General features: G+C 39.1%; 1 protein-coding gene across 2 annotated transcripts in view; it reads left to right on the top strand.

Annotated features, from left to right (window-relative positions):
- Window positions 1–26,815, top strand: part of GHR (growth hormone receptor) — a 119,420-nt gene that overhangs the window by 44,413 nt on the left and 48,192 nt on the right. For both annotated transcript variants that reach the window (XM_066181097.1, XM_066181099.1), the window contains one exon: window positions 10,400–10,479. In XM_066181097.1, coding sequence (XP_066037194.1) covers window positions 10,410–10,479 — 70 coding nt within the window. In that variant the 5' untranslated portion in view covers window positions 10,400–10,409. The remainder of the gene's footprint in view (window positions 1–10,399; window positions 10,480–26,815) is intronic.

Below are 26,815 nucleotides of genomic sequence, written 5' to 3' on the forward strand. Positions count from 1 at the left end.
CGACTGTAGTGTAAACACAGACAAGCTGTTCCTCTTCCTAGTGTGTCTCTTTCCCTAACTGGATAATGCCACTGACTCCTGCTGCAGACTGCTTCAGGATTTGCCGATGGAAAATATTATCTGTCTTCATTAAAATACCTTTTAGAAATAGATCTGTCAAATTGCCTTTAAAATTAATATGGTTGTTTCTGTGGCTTATTTTACAGACACTTCTTAATTTCTTCATCAGTAAAGTTTTCTTAAAGGAAATGATGGGCATTGGGACAAAGCTCTGTGTCAGTTTCCAATGTGCATTTCTAACCACAGCCTGGCATTTCTCCATTTTGTCTCCATTGCAGACAAAGCCGTCATTGTAGTGCTGTGATAGCTGCAAGTGCCCAGCACATTTACTAGGAGGTAAACTCTCTAAACTAGTAAGTGTTCAGTAGGTCATTAACTCTAGAGGTTACCAGGGATGTCTGTTTGGATTATTCCCCTTAAAAGGCAGGCTGGCTTCATCACTCAGTGAGCAATCCAAACTTGTCTCCACTTCCTTAATAATCAGTCACATTTCAAAGCTGTTCTAGATCCCATCACATACCCTTCTGCCTCTGCAGTGCAGGGAAACAGGCTTTCCATGAGCCATCCCGTACTTCTTGCTCATCAGATCTTTTGTCTTCTAACCTGTACTCATCTGCCTCACAGGATGGAATCTCCCCCTCTCATATATAAATATTCAGTAGATAGATAGATAGATAGATAGATAGATAGATAGATAGATAGATAGATAGATAGATAGATAGATAGAGGATATAAATAATGACCTGAGCGTTTGTGAAGGTACACCTTCAGGTTTTGTCAAAACACCAACAGGCCTGTTTGCATGTGTGTGTTAAGTGTGTGCAAGCATGTGGACACAAACCAGACCCCACTTGTGCTGCTTCCTTGAGAAGAATTCTTTCAGGACCTGTGATAACTGAAACAGTTAAAATAATGCCATGGTATGTTATAAAATGTGAATTGGAAGAATTACTTGAAGCCCATGAAAAATCTAGCCATGTGCACAGTTTGTACATTAGATTGGCTTTCAGTAAATTCTGTCAGTAATTAGTCAGTCTTCCTATATTTGGAAATACTAGACACTCTAGCCTTGGAAAAATCTGCAATTAAATATTAGCAGCATTCCGCCTACAGCTCTTGGCCTAAAAGGTGCCATCAACAGCAGTATCACAAAAATGTGTATCAGACGTGATTGTTTCAGTATAAAGGTTTTAGAGATCCTGTTTGGATGGTATCTAAAAATGCTCATGTTTTTAAGCCATTTTGCTAAACGTGGGCGTAGTTTTTCTCTATGTGAGATGCTTTATCAAAATATACTTTAAATTTCAGAGTTAGGTATTTTGTATTCTGGGTCTTACAGCGCAAGTGGAGGCAGAAGTTAACAGACTTCTAAATAATTTTATGAAAGGTTTGAATAGAGATCAACTTTTCTTCACAGGTTATTTCTTACCTCATGAAAACTTGTTTTGGCAGCACTGCATTTATTAAAAATACTGAATGATCTTCTCCACTTGCTGGTTTCATTTGGTATTTCTTTCAACTTTGTGCTGATTTTCACAGTCAAGGATCTAGCTCCAAATCACTCTATATGTCTGTATGGAGCACTTTAAGCAGTTGGTGGATGCAGTAAACTACGTTTTGGTAGGTGCCCACCATTTATTTATTCTTGTGTGGACTCAAAGCACCAAATCAGCAGCAAATAGGGGAGAGAACAGTGCTGGTATGAGCTTAGAGAGCTCACATGGAAAGCCTACCATACTGCTTCTCATTAACACAGATTTTCTTAAATAGATAATTTTGCTTGCAGTTATTGTGGAAAAACAATTGCATTGAATAGGTATGCTCATATGCTAATTCTATATCAGTTTAACTGAAATTCAAAGTTGGCTTCAGTCTGCATATTACAGATTCAAAATAAATGAATATACATCATATCTTAAACTTAGATAAGCTGCAGGACATACAAAACCGCACTAAATTAAAATGCACTGATTACTGTTAATCCTTCTGTCAAGAAGATTATTCTTTTCTGCAGACCAACTGCTAGTAAATATGTGAGTGCTTGGAGTCCTGAGTAGCCATCCAGAAATGCACTCAGAAATGCATTTTCTGTCATTTACTGGCTTTCACTTACTGTGCTATTTAAGTTAATGACTTCCTAAATGCCATACAGGCTCTGTTATGTAGTCTTTAATCTGATTAGGAGCACACGAATAATTTAGTGTGTGATTAAACCATATAATTAATTTGTCCCATGATAATGAACTGTTAAGTAATTCCATTAGTCTAGGGTAAATACCAGGCCTTGAACTTAAATTTTACAACTTCTTGAAGATTCTTTTCTCCTAGAAGAAATGTTTTTTTTATATATAAATACTATTTAAAATTAAAAGCCTGCTCTCTCTGATTTCCTGAAATTGCTCTTTGAGCAAAAATGACTGGCTGTTGCCAAACTGTTCCAAAATTATGAAACTCCAGGTGATCTCCAGTGTAACAGAATTGGGTTGTAGCCGAGCATTTTTGCACAGAGCATCCTCAATTTCTTCCAATCACCTTGAACTCAAACCTGCCTTACAGACTTCAAAGAGCAATTTAAGGAAATCAGAGGGAGCAGGGTTTTCATGTTACAGAAGAGCTCCAAGAGATCAGATGTGGATTTATTTATGATGTGTGCTGAAACCTAACTGACTATATTTGCCCAAGTACCAGGTAGTATGTTTTTTGAGTGATAGTGCAGATACTGGCACACAGGAGAAAGCTTGAGGAGATAATACTGACTGAACAGTGGAACTGACCTCCTGTGTAGTGATGATCCAACAGCACATGGTTGTTTATTATCAAGCAAAAAATTAATCCTAGGTTTTTTTCCCCTCGTGCTCCATCCTGAACTCCCAGTGGTGTCACACAGGGTGCTTTGCACTGTGATTCCTATGCTTCATTATTTTTTCCTAATTTCTGTGAGGTGCTAAGCTCTCTCACAGTGCTAAGAGAATTACTTAGCCATATTCTCATGTTAAGTATATAATCTTGCCTGCTTGAAATCAGATGTTTCTTACTGCTTAGCTGGACTGTGTCCACACTGCTGTAGTCCTGACAGGATTTGAATGTCAATGCTGGCAAGACACTGAAGAGCTTTTGCTTTGTGGTTTGGGGTTTTTTTACACTTGCACAAAATTTTTTTACAGACCTGGAAATACCATTTAATCTCTTTATGTAAAGCATGAATAATTATCTCAGTGAAAGTTTTTTGAGTAAAAACACTTCTTTTTGGTACAGATTACTAGGGTGTTGGTTCTAGATACAGACTTAGATATTTCTCTTTGCTTTCTTGCCATGGTATTGGGCATTAAATGGATGCATTATATTTCTTCAGACTGGAATATGCATTTGCTTATTTAAAGAAATTCTGGCACTTTTCTTTGCAATTCGTTGTACAAATAACAAAGCAAAGAGCAGAATTTTGTCTTTTGGATGACTGCTATCTAAATACTAATAATAACTAAAAATTAAAACCAAAAAAAAACCCCAACCCCTCAACCAACCAAAACAAAAACAAACAAGCAAAGAAACAAACAAAAAGAAGTCTTGGAAGAATTAGTAGTATAGTTGAGAAAGTGTTTCTAGCTTGAAAAAATTACCATGCTCATAAATGGGCCTGAATCTTCCTTAATGATACAATTATATGTAAAGCTGAGTATGTGCTCAGCAATTCACATCTGCATGTTATGCAGCTAAATGTTTGCACTTTCATCTGAGATGCATCTATTTCACTGCTTTGATCTGTTTTGGGGGCTGACAGGCAAACACAGCAATTAAGTCTTTTCCAAGTTCAAATTTTTCTATCTGTGTAGTAGATAGAAATTTAAGACTGTAATTCCAATCCTCCTTTAGGAATTTTTTTTCTGATGGAGAGATCTACTAATGTTAGAGCTGAGATCCTCCTTCTGTGTACCTATTCCAGTAGGTTCCTGCAGTCAAAGTACAGCAATTTTTATTGTAAATTAAGAAGTAATACACCATGTGCCACAGCTATCCTTACACTTCTTAGCCAGGTTTTAAGAGAGTGACTTTAAAGAGCTTTTAGTACAAGCCCAGAGCAATGTCCAAATATGGATTCACTGAAGGGCTCCTTAACCACATAAAAGAACTGATAATCATTTGGCCTGTTACAAGTTTAAATCAGAGTAGTTAACAGACACATCAATCCACAGGAAAAAGAAACCAACTAAAAGCACTAAAGGTGTCTCTTAAAATAGAGAAAGAAATAAACTGGGTGTTGAAATTAAAATTTCATATACTCTCTCTTCCAAAATTAGAAGCTTTTGTAGGAAAAAAAAAATTAAACCCCAAGTGAGCAATTAATTCAATATTGCAATTTTAACATTTTAACACTTGAAATCACTATAAATTATTTAGCTGACACAAGGACCTAATTAATAATACGAAGTTGCCTTGGTTCTATAGGTTTAGTTTGTATTTATAGTGTATTTTCTCATTGTCCTCAAATTTTGATTAAAACATGCACAGTAAGCACAACTCTCTGTTTCTTTTGTTGTTAAAGTTTTGATTTTTTTTTTTTTTTTTTAGTGAAATGTGCCCTTTATGAGGTTTTTGGTTGGTTAGTTTTCTAATTTGGAGTACATAATACCACATTCTGTGGTATCATTCCTCTTTATATCATTCTTTTTATCTTTCTTTTTATATCCAGGATAACAGTATGCAATAGGTGAATGGAGTGTTACATGTATCAGCTGAGACAATTTGTTATTTCTGTTTCTTACTGTGTCTGAGTATAGAGCCCTGACAAGGGCTCTGTGTAAACAGGCACTTGTCCAAGGGCTGCTGATGAGTTAATCAAACCATAATACCAGCAAGCAAGGGAAGAAGGCTTTAAGTCCATTGCAGGTGTAGATTGTGTTGATCGGAAGGGCTAAAACTAATTTCAGTTGCAGCATGACTCCATCCTGTTGGCACTCAGGGGAATGAGGGCATGCAGGCAAAGTGATTTCAGCTATGCATGATCAGACAAAGTGATGTGAATGTTTTTAGGCAAGCACAGAAAGATTACCTCTTGGTGTCACTGGTCATGCCCTGAAATAACTTTTAAGAAATGTCCACACTGTTAGTGGACACATAAGTTATTTTCACACTGTGAAAAATAAAGGCCTTCCACACAGAAAAATTCTGCACAAGTACATGCACACATATTTGGTAGTTGCAATAAAGAAGATTCAGGACAGACCTGGAGAGGCTGGAGTTATGTTCCCTTCTCAGCACTTGTTTGGTGGTGGATCTGCTGGTGTACATTCACATGCATGGCACTCTCTTGTCCTCTTGCCTCTTCATGATCTATTGGAATGATGAAACAGCAGTGTATGGCAAAATCTTCAGATTAATCCTTCACCTAGTAATTTTGTGGTTTGGTTTGCAGCAGAGAGGCTACCCTTTGTTTTGTTCTAGCTGCAGAGATGCTACTATGGCAATGTCTTGGTTTAGGAAGACAGGTATCTGCTAGGTAAAATTACAATCAGAGGCTTTTTGGCAAAGATTTGGGAAATAGGAATAGTAGTTCTTTACTAGTATGTAATACAAAGCAAACAAACACAAAAAAAAACTCCCCCCCCCACCAAACAACTACAGCATTAATGACAAACGATAACAGTACTAAGAACTTTGAGGGCTTTGTTTTACAAAACCCAGGGCAGTTTGGTTTCGGTGTCCTTGCAGGGTCTTCAGAGCACTAAGCTGGAACAGTGGAAAAGTCTCGGGCTGGTAGCTGGGATGGCAGGGTGTCCCGGCAGGCAGGGGCAGGATGTCCCGGCAGCGCAGGGGGTGCAGGGTCACGCTGCAGCAAGAGGAGCAGCGCCAAAGGAGTTGAAGGCGAGGCAGAATAGCGGCCCAGCTTCTGCTTGGCGTGCTTTGCGGCGGCTAACAGGCAAGCAATGCTAAACTGGAAGAGGTTACTGGGGGGAAACTCTCATATTCAGAGTACCCTGAGTTAATGGTGGTGGCAAAAGCAGAAGGCCATAATAGGTGCAGTTCAATGTCCTTGGCCTTCTCCTACCTTCTAGTCCTTTCAGGTTCAAAAACTTTGTAAAGGTCAGGGTCTCACTTCAAACAAGTTTTGTTTATAAGCAAGACTCCTTCTAGTTAACTTTGAGTGTTAACATTTTTACCTGATCAGAGCAAATGCAAACAACTCAGTGTGTTGTGACTAAATTGTTTCTTTTCTCAGGGATCTGCTTAGCCCACTTTCGCCTGTTTATGCTGACTCTGTCCACATCCCACTGGAGAGATGTTGTGTTTAAATTCACTTGTGGTTGACCTTACTCCAACTTTGCTATAGAAAGGGGCCAAGATATTTTTTTCTCCTTTTTATAACTCCTGGCTCCCTTTCTGTACTGAAGTAATTAGCCTGAGCTGACCTCTAGCCAAATGTTTCTGTGGTCAAGTTTCAGCTGGCTTGAGGACAGTCAGCTGCTGTAAATTTTTTTTTCCTGATTTTAACTCTGTTCATTTTTACAAACTGCTGGAGTTGGGTAAGACATAGAATATTATTCTTTACAATAGAGTATGTTACAGACAGTTGAAGGGTTTGGGTTTTTTTCTGTTGAATAAGAGGCACTTTATTAGTGCCATTTGTCTTTCATAGGCACATAGAGTAAGTGTTGGGAGGTAAATACTACTGGATTGTAAAAGGTCAGGTTTGTCTTAATGCCTACAGAGAAGCTGTCTCCTGCTAGGTTAACACTGAAGCCTCTGGATAATACTGTTCCTATGCACAGCAAGCTCACAGGAGTGCCTTAGAGAAAAGGCAGTGAGTCATTATGGAACAGATCTTTGAGAACTTTCTGTAAGGCAGTAGTTTTCTGATGGTGATGCAGGTGGCACTTCAGAGGACCCTTCTCTCAGAATTTTTATTCTGTACCACCAAAAGTGGTATCATAATGGGGCAGCTCCTGCTTTCCACCAGATTTTCTCCCATGAGACTGGAGCCATGGCAGTGTAGCTCTCACTTAATCTCAAATACTACTAGAAGTAGCTGCCATAACTGCAGCCCAGCCGAGCTTTTGGAGTTTGTGCTGGATGCAGAGGCCACGTCCCTGGTGCCTCACATCCCATGCAGAGCTCCATTTGCCTGGGTGAGGCCTTGGGTACAAGCCCTGTCCCAAGGGCTCTGGGTTGCAGCTCCAAGGAGATAGCACAACTTGGCCTTTTACAGAGACTCTTGCACAAAGGGTGGAGCATGATGCATCCATATTTTCAGATGAGAATAGTTACTGGTTTTGAGCTCAGTCCTGTCTATATTGGGTATGTTCAGAGTATGCCAGTTGAATGTTTTTCGCAGACACAACTTGTCTGAATGGATAGCTCAGTGGGATATCCCATGTGGTTTTAGGCAGAGCCTAGACAGTGTTTTGTGTTGCTGAGATTCTGGCATTTGTGAGTCCACTGAAGAAGCATCATTTGTTTCTATACTGCATTTTACTAGCAAAAGGGCAAGGGATGAAGCAGCAACTTTATTCATCTCTGAGGTTTAGGAATGCAAATTAATCCTGTGTCCTGTTTCAGACAGCTGGTTGTTTTAGTCAAGGTCTGTGGCTGAGCAGGGAGTTTCCCAATGGTTGTAGAACTGATCTTAAACAAGTAATAGCTGCTGCTGGAGTATGGCCGTGCCCTCCCCGCCACCCTGACTCCTCATTCCCATGCCTGTGCTGCCCCAGGTCTGCTGCTGGGCTGTGTCTTTGGGGAGTCCTGATAAAACCGGTCTGCAAACAGGTTCACTACTATAGATGTTTATGGATTCATTTTACCTGGAACAATCTCCTGATGGAGTTCACTGTGCTGCAGGTATGTAAACAAGTCTGCCACTGCAAGAGGGAACAGCAGTAATGGAAGAGGATTGTTTTCCTCTGCAATAACAAGACCTTAAGTGCAGTGTGTTTGTTGACCTCTGTGATGTGTTTCCAGGCTCCTGGGTCAGTGCTTCAGCTGTCAAACCACTCTTCTTGGAAGGAAGATGAGATGGCCACCAGTCAGGTGTGCAGGGATGGAAGGGATAGTCATGCTGTGACAGCTGCCTCTGGGGACCTACCCTGCTCCCACAAGAGCTGTTCAGTGTTCGTGAAAAATGAAACAGTGTGCTCTGAATGATGGATTCTGATCACATTTGTTCTCACAGAAGGACTCCTGTGAGGGTTTGGTCTTCTCTTGGGGCTGTTACTAGGCAGGAAGAACTTGGAAAGGCTTGGAAAAGTTGGAAGATCAGCAGAGGCTGGTGAATGTGGGAGAACAGGAAAGTGTGAACAGGAAGGCAGCGCAGGATGCCTGGTTGGTAGGAGAGTTGTAAATAGAGTGACATGCTCAGGCCTGTGAAAGAGAAAGTAAAACTTTAATAAAAAAGTGGAAAAGCTGAGGGGGAGAATGTACTGATGGGGTAGAAGTTGTGTAAGAGGAGAGGATTTGACGAACACAGAGGCACATTTTTGTAGTAGATTTATTAATAACAGATAAAAAGAATCCTTTAAACAAGAGTACAGATGAAGCAGGGGGACAAGTTGAGCTACCTGAAAATGTAGCTGATCTTGAATGAACCTTGTACTGTGGCAGTGTGTCTCCTCTTCTGAGGATCAGAAGGATTGTTGGCCTGTGGTTTACGTTATTAGCTTTGTCCCAAGTCTGTGCATTCCAACAGCTGCAGTTGTCACTTCTCCTGGTCCTGCTCCCCAAGTTGTCTCACTGCCACACTGCCCCAAATCCTCACTAAAGCACTTCTCTTCCTTTCCTCCTTTATTCCTTTCCTCCTTTCTTCCTTTCTTTCTTCCTCCCTCACTCCATCCCTCCTTCTGTCCCCCTCTTTGGAGTGACCCATGTCCACTTGGTGAGAGAAAAGTCCTGCTGGCACCTGGCCAGTCCAAAGAGTTCCTGCAGCTCTTCTCTTCATGTAGCAGTCCCATGCCCACTCAGGCTGGCCCAAGCTTGTCTGGGTGATGCCCAGCAGCATCCTTGTCGTGATATGTGTGCTGTGGGGAGCATTTCCTGGCTTGTCTTTTCAGGTCTGTCTTATGTTCTGCTAGTCCAGAGCAGTTTCAGTAAATGCCACTTATATTGAGCCTGAAATCTGATAATTATTGAGCAGTTTAAGGAGGATGTGGGAAAATACCTTCTGATTTTCAAGTTTTGTACTGAACAGCATGGATGAGAAATCTGGAGTTAGTAATAATTTTGTTTTTTTTTAAATCATTCTGTTCTCTTAGTATAAGAAAATTGAGGGAATTACCTTTTAAGTTCAGCATTACTATAGCTTTACATTCTCTGCATTCTTGTGTTTTATGGTCTTTAATCTAATTCAAACTTTGATAACTTTACTAAGAAACTGACTAGTTTTTGACACCCAGATTTGATAGCATGAATTGTTACTTGATAACACCTACTTAGAGATTGTTACTCATTAGTTGGCTTGGTTGGTTATACACTTGGGATTTAATCTCCTGTTAGATAAAGAAAGGAGATCTCTAAATGAAAATAGTCCAGTGTAGAATCAAGGTCTGTCATACCAATTTGCAGTCAGATGAGGAAGTGGAGATGTTCTCACTCTGCTGCCTCTCTGAGCAAGGTGTCTGTTTATCCTGCTAATTTGGTGTCACAGAACAAAAAAATGCTGCCTGATTTGTTTCAGCATCCATGCTTATTTTAGCTTGTAGCTTTATTTGTGTGTTGTAGCTTTAGTTTTGAAGGTCTCCGTGGCTATAAATGGTCAGGTCATAATCCATGGTGTGGATACTTTCCCCATACTTTCTATGGACACCTCATGGGGGTTTTGGGAGCAAGGTACCATTCTGTGCAGAAGTCTGCGCTGTCTGCAAGTCCAGCATGGAGCAGTTGCTGCCCTTCACTGTTGTTACCAAATGCTGGTGATTATGGCAGGAGCAAAAGCAAGATCGTGCAGTGGAGTTGTACGATGTGTGGCTCAAGTGAATTAAGAAACACGAGGAGTGTGCTTTTTAGGGAAAGTTGTAAAGGTTTGCTGGTTTATGCTAGGACTGTAAGTGTTTACATTCTTGGAGGTTTTAAAGTCATTTGCAGATGCAATCTGTCAATTGACAATACTTGATTTTTCCTCCCTCTGTATTTCATGGACTAGAGATACATAAGCTACTTCTCTTGTAAATACAGTATTTACTACAGTTCTAGATTGCAAGATGATGTATTGCTTTATGGGGTAATAAACAATAAACTAAATGTGCTTCTGGTGTAAATCCAATCAAAGATTCAATAAAACTAGATAATAGCTTAAATGTCTTATAGTATTAGTAATATTTGCTTGTAAAGAAACTTATACTGTTTTTTGTTATTACAGAGTTAGAAGTATGGATCTTCGGCATCTGCTATTTACTTTGGCAGTGGTCTGTGCAAATGACTCACTTTCTGCAAGTGATGGTAAGTTTTATGATGCCTTTCCATGCCTTTGTGTGTGTAGATATATATATATGTAGCTTTATATAAACAGCATTCTTATACTGAATTTTTGATGACTCTGCAACTTTCTTGATTGCAGTAACCCAGGTACCTAACGTGACAAATGCATCAGTTAATCTTTTTTAAAATATAGTGGATGAGGTTGGGACATGTTGCAGAATGAAGGTGAATTTAATAGACAGTTTTTGATGTGTAAGCATGATGTATCAACGTTGGTGTTACACATCTGGATTTTATTCGCATGGGTATTGAAGTTATGAAGGAATTGTATGGAGTTCATTTTTTTGATGTGAGCTGGTGTTTTTTTCCTAAACAGGTCTTCTACTATATTCATATTTTAAATTTAATATATTAATATCTTTAGTATAGGACTGGGCATACAGAGTAAGCCTTTAAAGACCATCTGCTTTGAATCTCAGGCCAAAATGAACAAGTTTCATAAGAAATAAACTTAGTAATTCTTGGGTAGAGATTATGGGATTTTAAAAGAACGTGTACCCTCAACCAGCCAGCTGGGACTGGTGTTTAACTCATTGAACAAAACCCCTGAACTCCAATGGGACTCGCATGTTGTGTCAGATTCATCTGCTTATGCTTGTTGTGATCTAATTATGTAAAGAACTGCAGCTTACCCTGGTCGGCTCTGTGCTGTTCTGGTCTTCAGAACAGACAGCAGTAACAGTTTTCCATAATAACTGATTTTCTGCAGACGTGTCTCTGCTTCTCCCAAAGCTCCAGAGCAGCTGCAGCTCTAAAAACAGGTGCCCCTCCTGACTTCCTAATCAAAATATGTGTTAGCAGAGCAAGTCAGAAAGGGCAGTTTGTCAAGAAATGGTATTAAAAGTGGGATGAAAACAGCTTTTGCAGCAAACTCCAGATAAAGTGATACAATTTTCAATGAAAATTTCTGACTTCTCTCAATTTTTTTTTTTTTTTTTTTTAGGTCTGTACTTTAGTTTTACTGAGTGCAAATTAAACATCTACAGACTTGCAAGCCATGTTTCATCAGCCTTTCTAGTGCTAGTTTTGGAATATGGTAGTAAGCCAAAAGGCTATGACACAGTGGCCTGTAGTCATAACTGGCTTACATTTTAAAGGTGTCCTGATACAGTTCTGTATTTTCTTGGAGTTCATACTTTGAATTTCTAGGTATCTTGTATAGGAGAGGCATACGGGGTGTTACTTTGATATTAATGGAGACATTAAGCTGAAATAAGAAATAATTAAAATTGAGGTGATCAGTTCTCAGACAATTCTTCTATAAAGTTTTTCATTCTGTTTATTAACAAACAGGTTTGGATAGACAAAACACAAGTTTCTGTTTGTTTACTTTGATGTGTGTGGCTCAAATGCTTGTCCTCTGTGTTATCAGAAAGAGAACCTATAAGACTGCTAGTTAGGCTTTTTCTTTAATATTTACCAAATATATATATGTACCAGCTTCTATTCATTGCCACCAATAATGGCCAGTAGAAAAAAATAATGTGTCCTGACTTGATCCTTTCCCCCACCATGTCTGCATTTTACAGTAGACTCATTCAACAGTCCAAAATAATCCCCAGGGCAATCTACTGGACCAGCTGATTTCTCTCTTGAGTTTTAAGAGCACATGAGGATTATATGATCCTTGGCAGATGAACTGTGGTCCAGATGTCCTAACTGCAATAAAAAACTGTGTTATAAATAAAACTTGACCACAGCATCATCTTTGTGTGACTTTGTCTGTGCTGATGAAATAGTAACTTCCATGAGTTTACCTTCAGAAGCAAAAAATTAAAAATATTTTGATTGTTTCTGTGCTTAAATACAAGACACAGTACTAAATATTTATGTCCTGATTTGTTGTACTATTAAAGAGTGTGTGTGTGAAGGGAATCACTTTGTTTAGTGATTGCTAATGACTAAATTGCTTCTAATTCTTTGACACATTCATTCTGAGTTGGGCACATGCTTAGTTGAGAATGTCAGAGAAGAAAGTATAAATTGAACAGGGCTATTTGAGATAACAGCATGGAAGAATATCCATTTGCTGATCTTTTGTGATTTAGGACAGAGTATTTGACAAGGTCTCTATTACATGTTCATTTTTTTTTCCTCCCATGTGAATGTGCTCATATGTACCAAAGTTCTCAAGAGGATCCAGCCCCACTCAGGTCATGAATCCTGACAAGCTTACAATGCTCTGCCCAGCAAAGTCTTTCTGAGACCATCGTATAAACTTAATTAAATGTGCTCTATACTTGTACCATATCTGATATGCTGTCTGGGACAGGATCTATGGTGTCATGGCTCCCTAAAAATTTCATGTCAGTAGTTCTGTTTCTTCTGGCAGCAGAAGAAATAAAAATTACATATGCTTGGTAGTCTTGTACCAAAGCCCAGTACTGAGCGAGAGTAATATAGACTTCTGCATGTGATACTTTTATGTCTTGAAAATAAACAAAGCTTAAGTTCAGCCTTACAAGAGAGTGCTTGGAGCTGGCTTTGTGCCATGGGATCAGATCCATGCTAGACAGACTGAAATCCCACACAATTTTCCTTCTGGCAGAATCAAGGCTGTGAGGCCAGCAGCTGGCCAGGCAACTGCACAACATTTGAGACCAGATATTGGACATTTACTCACCTATTTGCTGTTTCCAGGCTGGTATCCAGTTCTGCCGGAGGCTTTCTATTGGTTTGGCATGTTTTTCATGCTCTCCTCTTGCAAAGAAGCTGGCGTGAAGTGAGAGGGGTGCCCACTCTCTCTGAGAGGGTGATGCTTGAAGTGACCAAGAGTGTCCACTGCCCCCGGTATTCAGCTGGAGCAGGTCTGGGATTTGCAGCCTTCACCAGGGTTGCTGACCCACGTGCTGTCCGTGCCCTTGAGCTGCCTGATGTACAATGACAAGGGCAGAACAGAGGCAGTGGCAGAAAGAAAGTAAAGGCCACAATCACAGGAAGGTAATTTCTCATAGGTGCAGAATTACCATAGGTAAATGGGTTTTGTGCCTTCAGGATTGGAAAGCATAAGGCCCATTTTCACTGCTAATTAAGACTTTTTGTCAGCAGAATTAGGCTTCTAGGTTGCTTTGAAGATGGGGAATTGTGTGGTTTTGACATTTTAGTTTAATTTAGTTAATTAGGTACATAAACAAGAAAGAGTACTGCATCATAAGCAGATGTACATCTGTACAGTATCAATTATAATTCAGAAAGAAATATAAAAGCTTATATTTGCGTACAAATACACAGTTTGTATTTGAGATTTTACATTAATGTAACTGTGCTGGTTCAAAACTGTATCCAGAATTCACCAAAGGTATTTTGGTTTACTATACCTGCTGACATCAGAAGCAGCTGAGGGAAATTGCTCCAGACATAGACTGAAATATGTTAAGGAAGCAAAATGAAAGTTGTGATATTGTTTGCTTGTTCCTTCTGTACAACTGTTGAGTGTAAGTCAAATGAGGACATACAGAAATAATATGGAAATTAGTCTCAGTTAATAAAACAATACATAAGCTCAAGCAGCTCCAAAATTAATTTCTTCCCAGTGAAAAAAGTGGGAGATGTTTTTTTCCATATTTTTATGCTAGATCAGAGTTCATTTCAGATGATTACAGTTATGTTAATTCATCCTCTGAAACAGGTTTAGAAAGGTGTTCATATTTAATGACAGCACAAGAAAAATAATTTTGAGTGAACTGGTTTTGTACAATAAAAATTTTAACAGCAACAAGCCTTAAGTTATTGTTATTTTATGTAACTGGATTTGAAAAATGTATTTATCTTTTTTCATCACAACTTTTAAAATTATTTTATGAATCCGCTATGCTCAAATATTCTATTTGCATGACTTATATTTAAGAAACAGACTTAGTCATTTTCCTTTCTGAAACAAATCCAATCCAATTTTTATTTCCATCAGGATGTCCTTTTGTTTTACTGGTGTGTGTTGTACTTTGATGCTTTGTGTGCATTACATACTGATGATAAACTGTCTATCTCTATGTGTGCACTGGGTATTGGTGCTCCAGTGTCAGAACTGGAGACTGAATCCAAAACCCATGTGTAGAACTTCAGTGTCATTAAAGACATGCCCGAGCAGCCAAGACTTCTGTGCAGGGCTCCCAGTGATACCAGAGGACCTGCAGGACATCTGCATCTTCCTGGGACGGTCAGAAGCTTACAGAGCTTTATTTAAATACCTTAAGGTCGGCTATCTGATACATAATTGCCATCTCTTTTCAGGCAATTAAATCAACTCTATTGGCTGCTCTTTGTTCGAGTGTCTGTTTTGGCTAATTCTGTATTGACTATTAGGAGCTTGGACACCTAAGGATCAGATTCATCACAGGGGTATCCACTAGGTACTCAAAAATTCTGAGTAAAACTTATAGATGGCACACCTGTGCCTTTTATACAGAAGCTGGAAGGCAGGTAGAGTATCCTGGGCAGTCAGAGGTAGCTACAGATGTTTAGGCAACTGGATTTTGCCCTATGTGGCATAAAGGGAGCTACATTTAGGTGCCTACTTTGACCTGAGCCTCATCTTTGCACCTGCCTTGTTTCAATGTACATAATTCTGTTTGCTTTCTTCTGGGTGCTTTCATAGCTGCTCAGCCACACACTGTAGGTTTTCTGCTACTGCCGAGGTGAGGGATCTTCTCACTGAATTGACAGGAAAGCACTTTAAGTCTTGCTGTCATCATGAAGTTTAGTAGCAGACACATGTTGTCTAAAGATATTTGTGACACATGAAGGAATTATTAGAATTAGAATAAGCAGAAAGGTGCCTTTGAATGGCAGCATATTCTCTTCTAGGACAGGGAAATTTGTCCATCAGTTCGTGTAGTCAGGAGGTACCTGGCCTGAACCATTCAGAAAAATGGTCTTGTCTGTAAACATGTTTCGTGATTTAGGTGAACTCAAATTTTACAGATGCAGTCAGTGACAAATCATTTCTCAGGTATTTGGGGTTTTTTTAATAACTTCTTTCATAATCATGAAGACTAGACATATTTGCATATATTACAATCCTAATCTTGTTAGGAGAGGGGACAAAAGGACAGAATCTTCCTTAGTTTAAGTTGCAAACATTATGCATTCTCTTGGTAAATAGTAGTGCCGTAATACAGTTGGTAGTTGTTCATTCAGAGTGGTCATTTTCTTGTCTTAATTCTTCTAGTTTGGTTCGTCTTTACTACGGCCTTTCTCTGTTTTGCCTGTTTTCTCAGTTAAATGCAGCTATATAGGAACACAAGTCCAGGCAGAGGTGGCAGTAAAATCTGAGAAGCTGAAAGCCACGATCATTGTGGTGCTTCCTGGTGTACGTGGATGGGGATAGAACTGTTGAGGTTTAAAACAGGCAGGTTTAAAACTTCCACCTGAAAACAAAGCCTTTAGAATAGTTGCCCTATTTGCCTATTTTAACGTGTTTCTGAGCAAGAAATGTGGTCCATTATGTAGAAAGAAATTGCTACAGACACATTCCAAGAGCCAGAATCAGAAACCTTGGCACAGAAAAACATAAGTTATACCACTGTGATCTGGCTAAGCCATTTCGGCTGAAGAGAAGATTCATTTTGGCAGAGAGAAAAATAGTATTTCCATCATCACTTTCCATTGGGATTAAGGATGGCTTTGATGACTAGCAGAAAAATCTGAGGGAAGGCCAAAGAAGTGCACTTCTGAGCTACTTTTACCGCTCTTGCTTCCTTCCCAGCAGTATATACTTCAGGTAAACCATTTATCTGGGCCTGTGTGACAGTATCTTATGGAGGAGAAAGGATTTCACTTTGCCTGTCTGTTTTGAACAGAAAATTATTTGGGATTTCTAAATGTGGAAAACACATGCTGAAAATTAATTGCAGACAGGGCTATATTTTTAAAGAAAACTCAGAAAATAAAAAACATCTTAAGGCATTTGAAGCCTGAAATTCTGCCCCTGAATACCTGTGTTTAGGCTTGTATCTGAGTAGATCCAGTAGTTTAAATGCTAACCTGGGCTGCAGAAACTTGTCTCCTTTGTCCTGTCCCCCAAACCACATCTGTGATTCCAACATTTACTGAAGATTTTCAGGCCTTTGAATATCTTCACCCACATGGCTGACAAAAACACTACATGGACAATCAGCTTCAATCAGACACCCTGGAAAATAACTTACGTGCCAAAGTTTACCCATCCAGTTATCTCTGTCATCCTTAATATTGCTACTATTGTGTGTATTTCCTTCATTGCTCTTTTGTTGCTATCATATTTTCTTCTCTGTTAAACACAGACTTGCCAATTTGCTGTCCTCTGATTGCTGTGTTTTGAGGTAACTCTAAAGAATTAGCAACTTATCAGTGGTTAGGGCCTGGTGTAGTCAGAAGGAGAGGTCAGTCTTTCTCCCTCCCAGTGGCAAAGCTGGTGATCCCAGCAGGTCTCTGCTCTCCCAAGTAGACTTACAGACTGCAGCCTAGCCACCAACACACACACTGGTCCTCCTGTGAACCCGACCTGCTCCTCCTCTACCAGGACAGAGCTGCACCCAGAACCTCTGACTGATGGTGGCCACTTGTGGCTTGCTCTCAGAGGAGTGAGACCAGTTTGAAACACGAACTTTTGCCCACACATGCAGTGAAGCCTTGTGTATTTATGGAGGAAGACCAGATGGTGGAAATTATGCAAAAGCTTGCACAGCAGTTTGTTACCACTATCTAAGAAGCTATCAAGTGAGAAAATTCCAAGTTACAATCTTTACTTTAACTCCATTTTGTATTTTAAATGTAATTGTGTATTTAATATGAATTAGAGAGACAGTGTGTACTGCACTAGCCAAATCAATGCAGTTAATAAACTAACACTGCACCAGGGGAAGGAAAAGTAGCTCTAACAAATAAACACTAGTCTGTATTATAAAAGCGGACTACATAAGTTATAATTAATTGTTCCATGCAGTAAAGTACACACAGAGCAAATTTCTTTCAATACTATCCATCTAACAGGAAAAAGAACCTCTAGTTGCTGCATGAAATGCTCATGAAAAGGGGTGAATTTTTCATTAATTTAAAAATGATGCATTTATTGTGCAGTAACATGCACTGCTTAATTTAAAACACAAGAGATTTTACAAACGGGAGACTCTGCAATGTTGCACATTCCCTTTCCATACTGTGACAGTGGGGATTGTACTGGAAACTGAGTAAAGGTGTGACTGGAATTTGGAGGGCTGTAACTGAACACACCTAGTTTCTATCACTATAAATGAGGAAGTATTGTGCTCACCTCAGCAATATTTTGGCACAACTGGGTGTTCTCCTCAACTGTTGCAAGGGATCAGAAGTGAACGGGAAACAGTCTAGAGCAGGAGTTCACAAGATGCCATTCTTGAGTCACATGAAGTGACTCTGAAAGCTTTGCACTGGCCACCACCTGCAGCAGAACCAGATGATTCTCAGGGTTGCAGCAGAACTTTAAGCACAACTAGGTGCTTCTGGAACTGGAGTCACCATCTGAAGTGTGCCTGGAGGAATTTGGGGTCAGTTGTGCACCAGAAACTCCCCTGTTTCCAACCCTGGCAACTGCCCCAGACATCCTTGTTGCATTCTGGCACACTAAACTGGTTCCCAGGTGATTATCAACTTCTGAGGATGGAAAGGGGAATGAGATACCATTGGGGAGCTTGGCTGTGGTGTGACCCTCCACAACAAGTTTCTGGCAAGGCTCCTCTTGAAGGATAAAAGTACCTGGCATAATCTGTTTCCCTTCTGGACTACTGGAGAGGTGCCCAGAATGAACTGTGGAAGAATGATGCAGTAGGTGAGAGGCAGAGCTGCAAACTATGAGTAGGACTCCCCAGCTTCTGAACCTGGAACAAGTCCTGCTACTTAATAAGCTGGAGGTTTCTCTGCTTCGCTTGCTATTCTTGCCTTTTTAGAAGCATAATCAAGTAGTAACAGCAGTGGAGAGTTTTCTTCAGAACATCTAGCAGATTGTCACTCTGCTAGGGATTTTGAATTCTTCCTGCATAATGCAGTGAAGATTTTCTTTTTTAGAAGGTTGTTTTTTGTTTGGTTGTTTTGTTTTTTTTTACAGATAATTAAGTGTCTTCTACTAAGTCATTTGGTGCAAAGCCATAATGTGGGCTGATAAAGTTGGTGGACTGTCTAAAGAACCATACATCATGCCAATTCAGTCCTGTGTTTCATTCTAATTAAGTTGGTCAGTTCACTCCCTACCATGTGGATTTTGTGAGAGCCGTTGATACAGCACTGTAAGGAAAGGTTCCTTAAAAAAACACCAGAGACTAAATGGAAGGACTTGTATGGATTAAAGAATTAATCAAAAGAGGGAAAAAAGGAAGAAATGAGCTCCCGCATCCAAGGTATTTCCTGTCTACAGATTGTGCAGGGAGGAATTAAATCAAGCTTAGTTCTGCTGGGAGAGCTGTGTGGCAGGATGGGATGGAAAGCAGTGTGTGTCAGCACAGGCAGGAACAGGATGGGGCTGCTGGGGTAACTCTTCTTAATCTTTAATGAAGCACCAGTCTCATTGCAGGATGTTGCATAGCTAAAGGATGGCAGCAGGTCACGGTCTGCCCACAGCAGCCGCAAATTTCTTCGTTACAAAGCATCTTCAAACTTTTTCAGCCAATAACATATTGTTAAAGCTTATAGACAATTGTTCTAACCAATCAATTGTAGCACACATACACTTGCTTTGAACAATGTTCATTTGCATGTTTTTCTATTAACAATGCACAGTACCCTTAGTAAGCTTTAGACTTTCTGCTATCTTGTCAGGCATGTATTTTCTGCAGCATTAAGATTTATTCAAGCCAAACCTATAAACTCAGCCTTTGTTTCCCGTGTCTTTGTTTGCTATACTACTGTATCTTTTCTAGTTTCAAACTTTTTCAGTTACAGCAGATTCTGAGTTCTCAGCTTTTTCTGTCTGAGGCCTGCTTTTTCAGCTCCTAAAAATCCTTTTTACTTTTAGTGTTTTCCACAGCAGTGCAGCTCTGCAAGGTGCCAGGGGAATGGTGGGGCAGGATGGGAGTGTGGCTTGAGAAGCAAATTTGAAAACTGACTCAGATCAAGAATTTACCCTTGAATCCCTATATGCTAAAACAGAACCCTCCTCTGTTTTTCAGTTTGTAAAAACAAAATAACAAGACCGATTACTTACCTGGCAGGCAGACACCATGTCCATCATGTTGTTTTCAAAATACACTTTGTGTTTGCTACCTATGCCTACTGTATAACGGGAAAAACAGATAGCATTTAGTAAATAGTAAATCTTCAACAAAAGACTTATACAAGTAAAATAATGTCATTATGCCCTTTGAATTTGTGTCTGGTCTCCTCGTAGCTGCAACTGAACAAAGAATAATGTGATAATTTATTTTAATAGGAAAAAAGCAAGTGTTAAGGAAGCAAATGTAGGTAATAACTGTAAACGTTAACGTGATCTATTTGTTATTTGCTGTTAATGATCAAGTAGTTAATAGTCAATGTAATTACTTTAGTAAAAATGCTGATGTCAACTATAGTTACTGTTGTATACGTTTTAATCAAACCATCTGTTTTAATCCTTGTATATATGTGCTGGGTTGATCTTTGCTTGCAGTGAAGTGTTTTTCTGGAAGTTAAAAGTAATTATTAAAGGAATGGAAATTATTAGTGGTTCATGGTTTGGCAAGGAAAAGAAATGCCTTTTCAAGTTCTTGGTGTCTGTTTTAGAGACCTCTTGCACCAGAAATGCTTGAGGGTGGAGTGTAACACAGAGTATTTTCTGTCATAGTCTTTGTGATATTTGGGGTTCATCCCAGTGAGGTGTCTGAAAGTGTAAGTCTGATTATTCTCCACCACTTAATTAAGCCCATTTATTTCACAGGGCAAAGGAAATATGAATGGTTTATTAAAAGGGAGGTATAAAACCGTGGAGAAAAATGTCAGAAATGCTGGTGTGTGTACATAAACAAGGTAATTTACTTTATAGTGAACTGTGTCATTCTGCAGTGTATTCTTCAATGGATTTGTAGAGGATGTTTGGTCTTGCTAACTTGTTGAGGTTGCTTTGACTGTACCTGTCCTGTCTAAAATTTCCATGTTACCCAAGGATATCTCCACCTGGCTCCAGAGCTCGGCCTTCATGCTGTGAAAATCTGTTAAGCCACTTTGTAGTAAAAAGAGAAGCATCTAGGGCAGCTCCACAAGTAGTGAAATAGATGTGAAATCAATAATTTATTATCTTTCCTTTCTGATTTCATAGCTATTGCACAATAGGAAGCTGTAGAATTTTATCAGAAAAACCCAAGGTATCTCCTTTTAGTCTTGTCACGTGACTTTCTACTCACCTAGGGACCTTCAGAACTCAATTAAAGTCCTGGCTGGATCATGCCATTCTTTACAGATGTAGAGGTCAAGACTTTGTTCTTGAATGGGTACACTGGGAGCTTTTCAGGCTATCCAGCTGTCACAGCTGTCTCTGTTTAACCTCCCATTCTTAGCCAAGTCAGTTATGGAGAGTTAAATTCTTGTCTAGAAAAATACTTGTAATAATAAATATTGCAAGAACTCTCCTGACAGAGAATTTAAAAGTTAAGACAGGTAGCAGAGACAAAGATCTCAGAATGTCATGTGGTGGCCCAAAACATGTAGATGATATTATGAACTTTTCCAAGTCTGTGAGCACTGTTCGTAGTTTAAAGTAGATTTTTCTCTGGTTTGTCCTTTTTTTCCTCCCTGATTCAAGAAACATTTGTTTTTTACTAGGAGGAACATGCGTTACAGAATCCAGCAGGTTTGCATGTGGTACAAGTTTGTGAATGTTTTGTTGAGATAAGTGAGTGACAGCTTCCAGTTGGTATTCTGCAGGAGGTGAGGGTTTCTTTCCAGACGTCCTGACCATCTCAAAATAACTATATTCTCCTTGCAGAGCTCCCAATCTGACATGTTATCTTATCCCCTCAGTACAGCAGTGCTGATATACTACTACACCAGTTTTTCTAGTTAATTGTCTCAAGTAGCAGTTTAGATACAGGAAGGACTGAAAGGATTACATCTATCAGAGTTAGCGTTTGGTCTGTGTTGTCCAGCATTTTAACAGAAGGCTTGATTGGAAATTGTTGTTAAATGGTGTTTTCCAGTTATAAGAGCGTGTTACCACTGGAATTCAATGTATATTTTGTTCCAATTTTTTAAGCCAAAAAGAGCATTTTTTCTTAAGATAATAGGGCTGTGTTTTCTTCTGTGTTAGACAAGTGTCAACAGCTAAGGCCTTGCTATTTAATTTCATGGTACCCCCTGGAAATTTCTCCAGAAACATGAGTTATGACCATGTTAGTGCTTTTCACTTCATGGGTTTCACATCTCAGCAACTTGCAATGATGTGAGAAATACAATCAACAGTTCCAGTAATCCCAAGATACCTATATATAAGCACTGGCTTTCTAGAAACAGCATTGTTTTTCCCAAGGTCATAGCTATCCCTAAAGGAAACAGAGTATTAGCCTTAGTACGTGGCTCTTAGCCCTGTTTAAGAACACAAGTGGGAACTGATTAAAATAGTATATGGCTTACATTGGTGGGAGTCCTTGATCTAAAGAGAAGTGGCCTCTGTATGTTGTTCTAATTGCTGTGGAAGTCCTATCATGCATGCAATTGTGGTTTATGAAAAGCTGTTGTAGTCTTCTAACAAATTACTTTTAGAAAAGCCCTGAATCCATCATATTGTTACTGGAGGTAAAGCTGCCATGACATGCAAATGTGGGGAAATCTTACAGCAGTTCCTAGTTGTTAATGCACTGTAGCATTTCAATGCAACATGTTAGAAAGACATGATCTTTTTGCAAAAATGCATTAAAATGGATTTTCCCTCCTTTTAATCAGGGCAAGTCTCATGTATTAAATAAGGAACAAAATTTGTTCCATATTTGAGATGGCTACAGGGTAGATATGTGTCCCTAGGAGGTTCCAGCTGTCCTGAGTTCATTTCAGTCCCAGGTTGTAAATGAGATGGGGTGTTAGTTGGGTATTTTTTTTATTATTCGTGTGGATGGTTCTCACCTGATTGGTGTGATACTACATTTTTTGTTTGGTTTTTTCTTGGAGGGAAACATTTACCTGAATTGTCACCAACAGACATACCTGTCACTGATATCAGCAGAAAGGCAAAGAGGTGGCAATAATCTGAGCTCTTCAGATAAGGCTGAGGCATGTTGGCAGAAATGGGTGAGCTTCCGAAGCTATTTACTTGTCCTAAAAAGAGCGAAATGCCTGTACCTCCAGGAAGAGTAATGTTTCTGTAATAATGACACTGGTCTGAAACAAGCTTTCAGCATCTGGCTGTGCCGTAGAAATTCCTCTGTGTCCTTGGAAAATTGATTAATATCTGTGCCCTGGCTCCCTAGCTGAAAAGTGAGAAGGCACTTTAAGGATAAACTTCTTAACTGTTTGAGTTTATCAGGTATTATGGTGAATGAAATTGCTGAGGTTGTGCAATATCCTCTGTCAACAGCATTGCATTTATTGTGCAGAAAAAAATGATAGAAAATTGTATCTCCTCTTCCAGAGCTCATGAAGCTGGCAGGCTGCCTCCTCTGCCAAGGCAGGGAAAGGTGGCTGTGTGCTTGTCAGGAGGAAAGGGACACCTCCCACAAGCGGAGAAGGCACTGAGGTGTCCTCCAGTGGATATTTGTTTTCTCCGTAAGTCTGGATACTTGCAGAAACTATGCTTTTCTTCCAATAGGAAAGAACTTGTGCTAATGTGGGCCCATAACTAATTGTTGCCATGGGAAACTCCGAAATGGCCACCCACACTTTCATATCTGAATGGAGCTTGTGTTCAGTATACTTTTCCATCTGTGTGTCAGCATAAACACATTAGCGTGTATGTATGTTTCTTCCCTGGTGTAGCATGGTTAAGTTGAATTATGAAAGGTTGCCTTTCATGTTTAAGATTCTGGAAGCATCGGCAAGATTCTGGAACACTGTGTCTTATGGGGCTGCTCCAGAGCTGGCATGCCCAGAGTACCCCATGGTGTTCCTTCAGTTCATTAGTGGGCTCAGAGCTGACAGAAAGGTGCAGCCAGTCCTGGCAAATTTTCACTTCTTCTGTAACTGTTGCCATTTTGACCCTGCAGATCTTCTCCCCATAGAATAAAATAAGATGCAAACATAAAAATGCAAATGCTGGAGCTTTTCAAAGGAGAAAGTATTATGTTTTTAATTATAAACCCATATTCCTCTTTTCTTGTACTCAAGATGTATTGTCCTGTGTGAAGTTTTCTAAAATACTTGCACTGTGAGATGTGCACTTGATTTGGAGAATCCCAGCTCGAATGACTGCAGTTTGGAGAAACTGGAAATGACCTAGCCATCCTTGGTGGCAGATAGTGACCAAGGTGTCTGCTGGACAGGAGAAGGCAGTGTCACTGGCACCTGGTTTCTGCTAACCAACAAGTGCTCGTGGAAGGTACTTGAACAAGCAGGTGCTCTAATCAATTCTAGATAAACTTGTTGATAGATTAAATTTGACTTAAAGCTGCTTAGTTTTTGAAAGCTTTTTTTAGGTCTGCTACTGAAGCCAAGCTGCTTGCCAGCAAGCAGCATTATAGAGTCACTAGGGTCAAGAAACAAGGACTTATCTCACTGTGCCATTGTCCTTTCAAAGCAGATCTGTGTGAAGCACATTCAAACATATTGATGAAATGTTGTGGAAAAAGCTGCATTGTCACTGCCCGAGCTACACATTTGCTTTGGACTCTGAATTTGGCACCATTTAGTGAGATGAAAGAAACACCAGCAGCAGAGTGCAATGCTTGGCTCCCTCCCTGCCTCCAAAACAGTCTAACCTGCCAATTTCTTCTGCATACCCAAATACTGACTGGATTAATATAAATGTTAATTATAGCATCATTTGAGACAGCAAGCTAGCACTTGTTCCTGTCTAGCACTTTCGTGTTGTGTGTGAGCACCTTTAGCCACCAGCAGGCTCTTTCCTTAGTAAAGGATAAGCCACAGCTGTCACAGGAGCATGACCCTTAATGATCCCCTAACTGTGTGACCTTGTATAATTTATTAGGTTGTTCCCCTGATTTCCTCCTTTTTTTGTTTTTAAAGGTTTTCTTAAGTCTGGTGAAATAGAGACTACACATATTATGAATTTAATTTTATTGTGATGAATTTAATTTTATTATGATTATGATTTATTGTGGTACTACAGATTACTACAGGTGACTAGAGGTACTTAGTGTGATTTTGAGATGTGATTTACACCTTATTGTCACACTCTTGTGATGCTTGCATTTCCTTAAATGACAATTTTGCTTTAAACTGGGACAGCTCACAAAAACTATAATCCTTTACCTATAATGGTCTGGTTGACAAGGTGGTGTTGTGTCACAGGTCGGACTTGATGATCTCAGATCTTTTACAACCTAATTGATTCTGCAATATTGAAAGTGAGAGTATCAAATTAAACACCTCTGCATGTATGCCACCTTATGCTCATTACCTCCTTTTACTACTTTTGAATAATTTACTAATGAAGAAAAGACCTTACAAACAGAATGTGAATTTAAAACATAGTTTATAAAAGCTTCACTACTTTCAAATGTGTTTAAAAAATTTTAAGAATTAGTTAAACTGAATTGCATAAATGACGCAGAAACCTGCTCAAACCGCAAAAGATTTTGTGATCTTGGAAAGAACCTTTTTTAGTGAAATATCAATATTGAAGCTGTAAAAGAAGAAGACTTTTGTTTTTCTACCCTCAAGGTAACTTATCTAACTGCTATCTGTATTTTTGATGAGTTACCATAATATTTTGTATGTGTTACTTGGGCCATTTAAAATATCTTCATAGATCTCCAAGTAGATAAATCTCTGCTTTCAGTTCCTTGAAATACAATTACAGATGTTTGTCATGTTATAGTTCTAGAATGATGAGCACAACAAGAGTTTCTAATTGACTTAATTTTTCTTTCATTTTGTAAAGTGCTTTACTGGAGAAGATGGATTCTTAGGTGTATGCATTACTTTAAAGCATGAAATATACTACATAAGGATATATTCCAGATGTAGTATTTAATCCTTTTGCCAGAGTATCTTTTGAAAAATTAAGAAAATATTGTAATAAAAGTATTTTTAGTAAGTGAGAAAACTGTATTTAGTTGTTTTCTGAACTACAAAATTCTGCTTATTTAAGGGTTCGCAAAACAGTTGTTTAGAGGGTTGTGGGGGTTTTGTTGTTGTTGTTGTTGTTGTTGTGTGTTCTTATTTTTCTTTTCATCCATTACTATGAACTTTAATCATATTGAGCTTAGCCCAAAGGTTTCCTGTGTTCCAGCTTTTAAGCTGCCTAACCTGTGTAAATACATTAGGGCTGTTCTAAACCATTAAAAACAAGGAGAGATGGATGTGTGCAAAGTTCAAATGTGTTCTGCTGGCTTTTATCATCAACGTGAATCATACAGCAATTTAGAAGCTTAAAATAGTTCGTTGTTCATAAAACACAGCAAAATACAGCAAATGAAATCTCTTTAGAGGATACAGAAATACATATAGAGCATTTCAGTTCAGTTTTGTGGGAGGTTTCTTACTGTAAGGGACATTTTTTTCCATTTGTATGTTTTCCTTTTTTTTTAATTAATATTTTTGGTGTATTTAAAGCGGTGTGTGTTGAAAGCTGTTGAAACTGAAATCCTTCTTTCATCCTCAAAGATGTTGAAACTGAAATCCTTCTTTCATCCTCAAAGATGAAGTAGTATGAAAAGTTTAAAATACACAACAGAGTTGGCTTACAACTGTTGCCCAAGTCAGGATTCAGTCTTCCGGATGAATTAGTGTCTCTCCTTTTTCTGTTATTTTCTGCAACCGCTAGTTTAATTTAGCATTTCATGCAGAATGAATGAATAAAAATGCTCAGAAAACTTACAAAGCCCCAGATCTACGTTTTGTGGGCCGGATACAGAGCCTCCTGTCTGAAATGTCCTTGACATAGGGTGAGCACTACTGAGCAACAATCAAAACATCACTGTGTCACTAGTGTGATTTTCATATTGAATCCAAAACACAGCACTGTACCAGCTGCTAGGAAGAAAACTAGCTCTATCCTAGCTGAAACCAGCACACAACTCTTCCCTAAAAGCAACAGGCACAATGTGCCAAACCAACAAAACTGAGTGGGGGACTACATCAGTTCAGGAAAGTGTATGAAATCTAGTAGGTTCATTGCAATTGATTGGAATTCTTTTTTAATCTTGAATTATTATTAGCATACAGACACAAAGTAGGTATTTGTAAAGCGACCATTAATAGGAGGGACACC

The sequence above is a fragment of the Chamaea fasciata genome, unplaced genomic scaffold (genome assembly GCF_029207755.1).
Source record: "Chamaea fasciata isolate MVZ Bird 193981 ecotype frontalis unplaced genomic scaffold, bChaFas1.0.hap1 SCAF_4, whole genome shotgun sequence".
Lineage (NCBI taxonomy): Eukaryota > Metazoa > Chordata > Aves > Passeriformes > Sylviidae > Chamaea > Chamaea fasciata.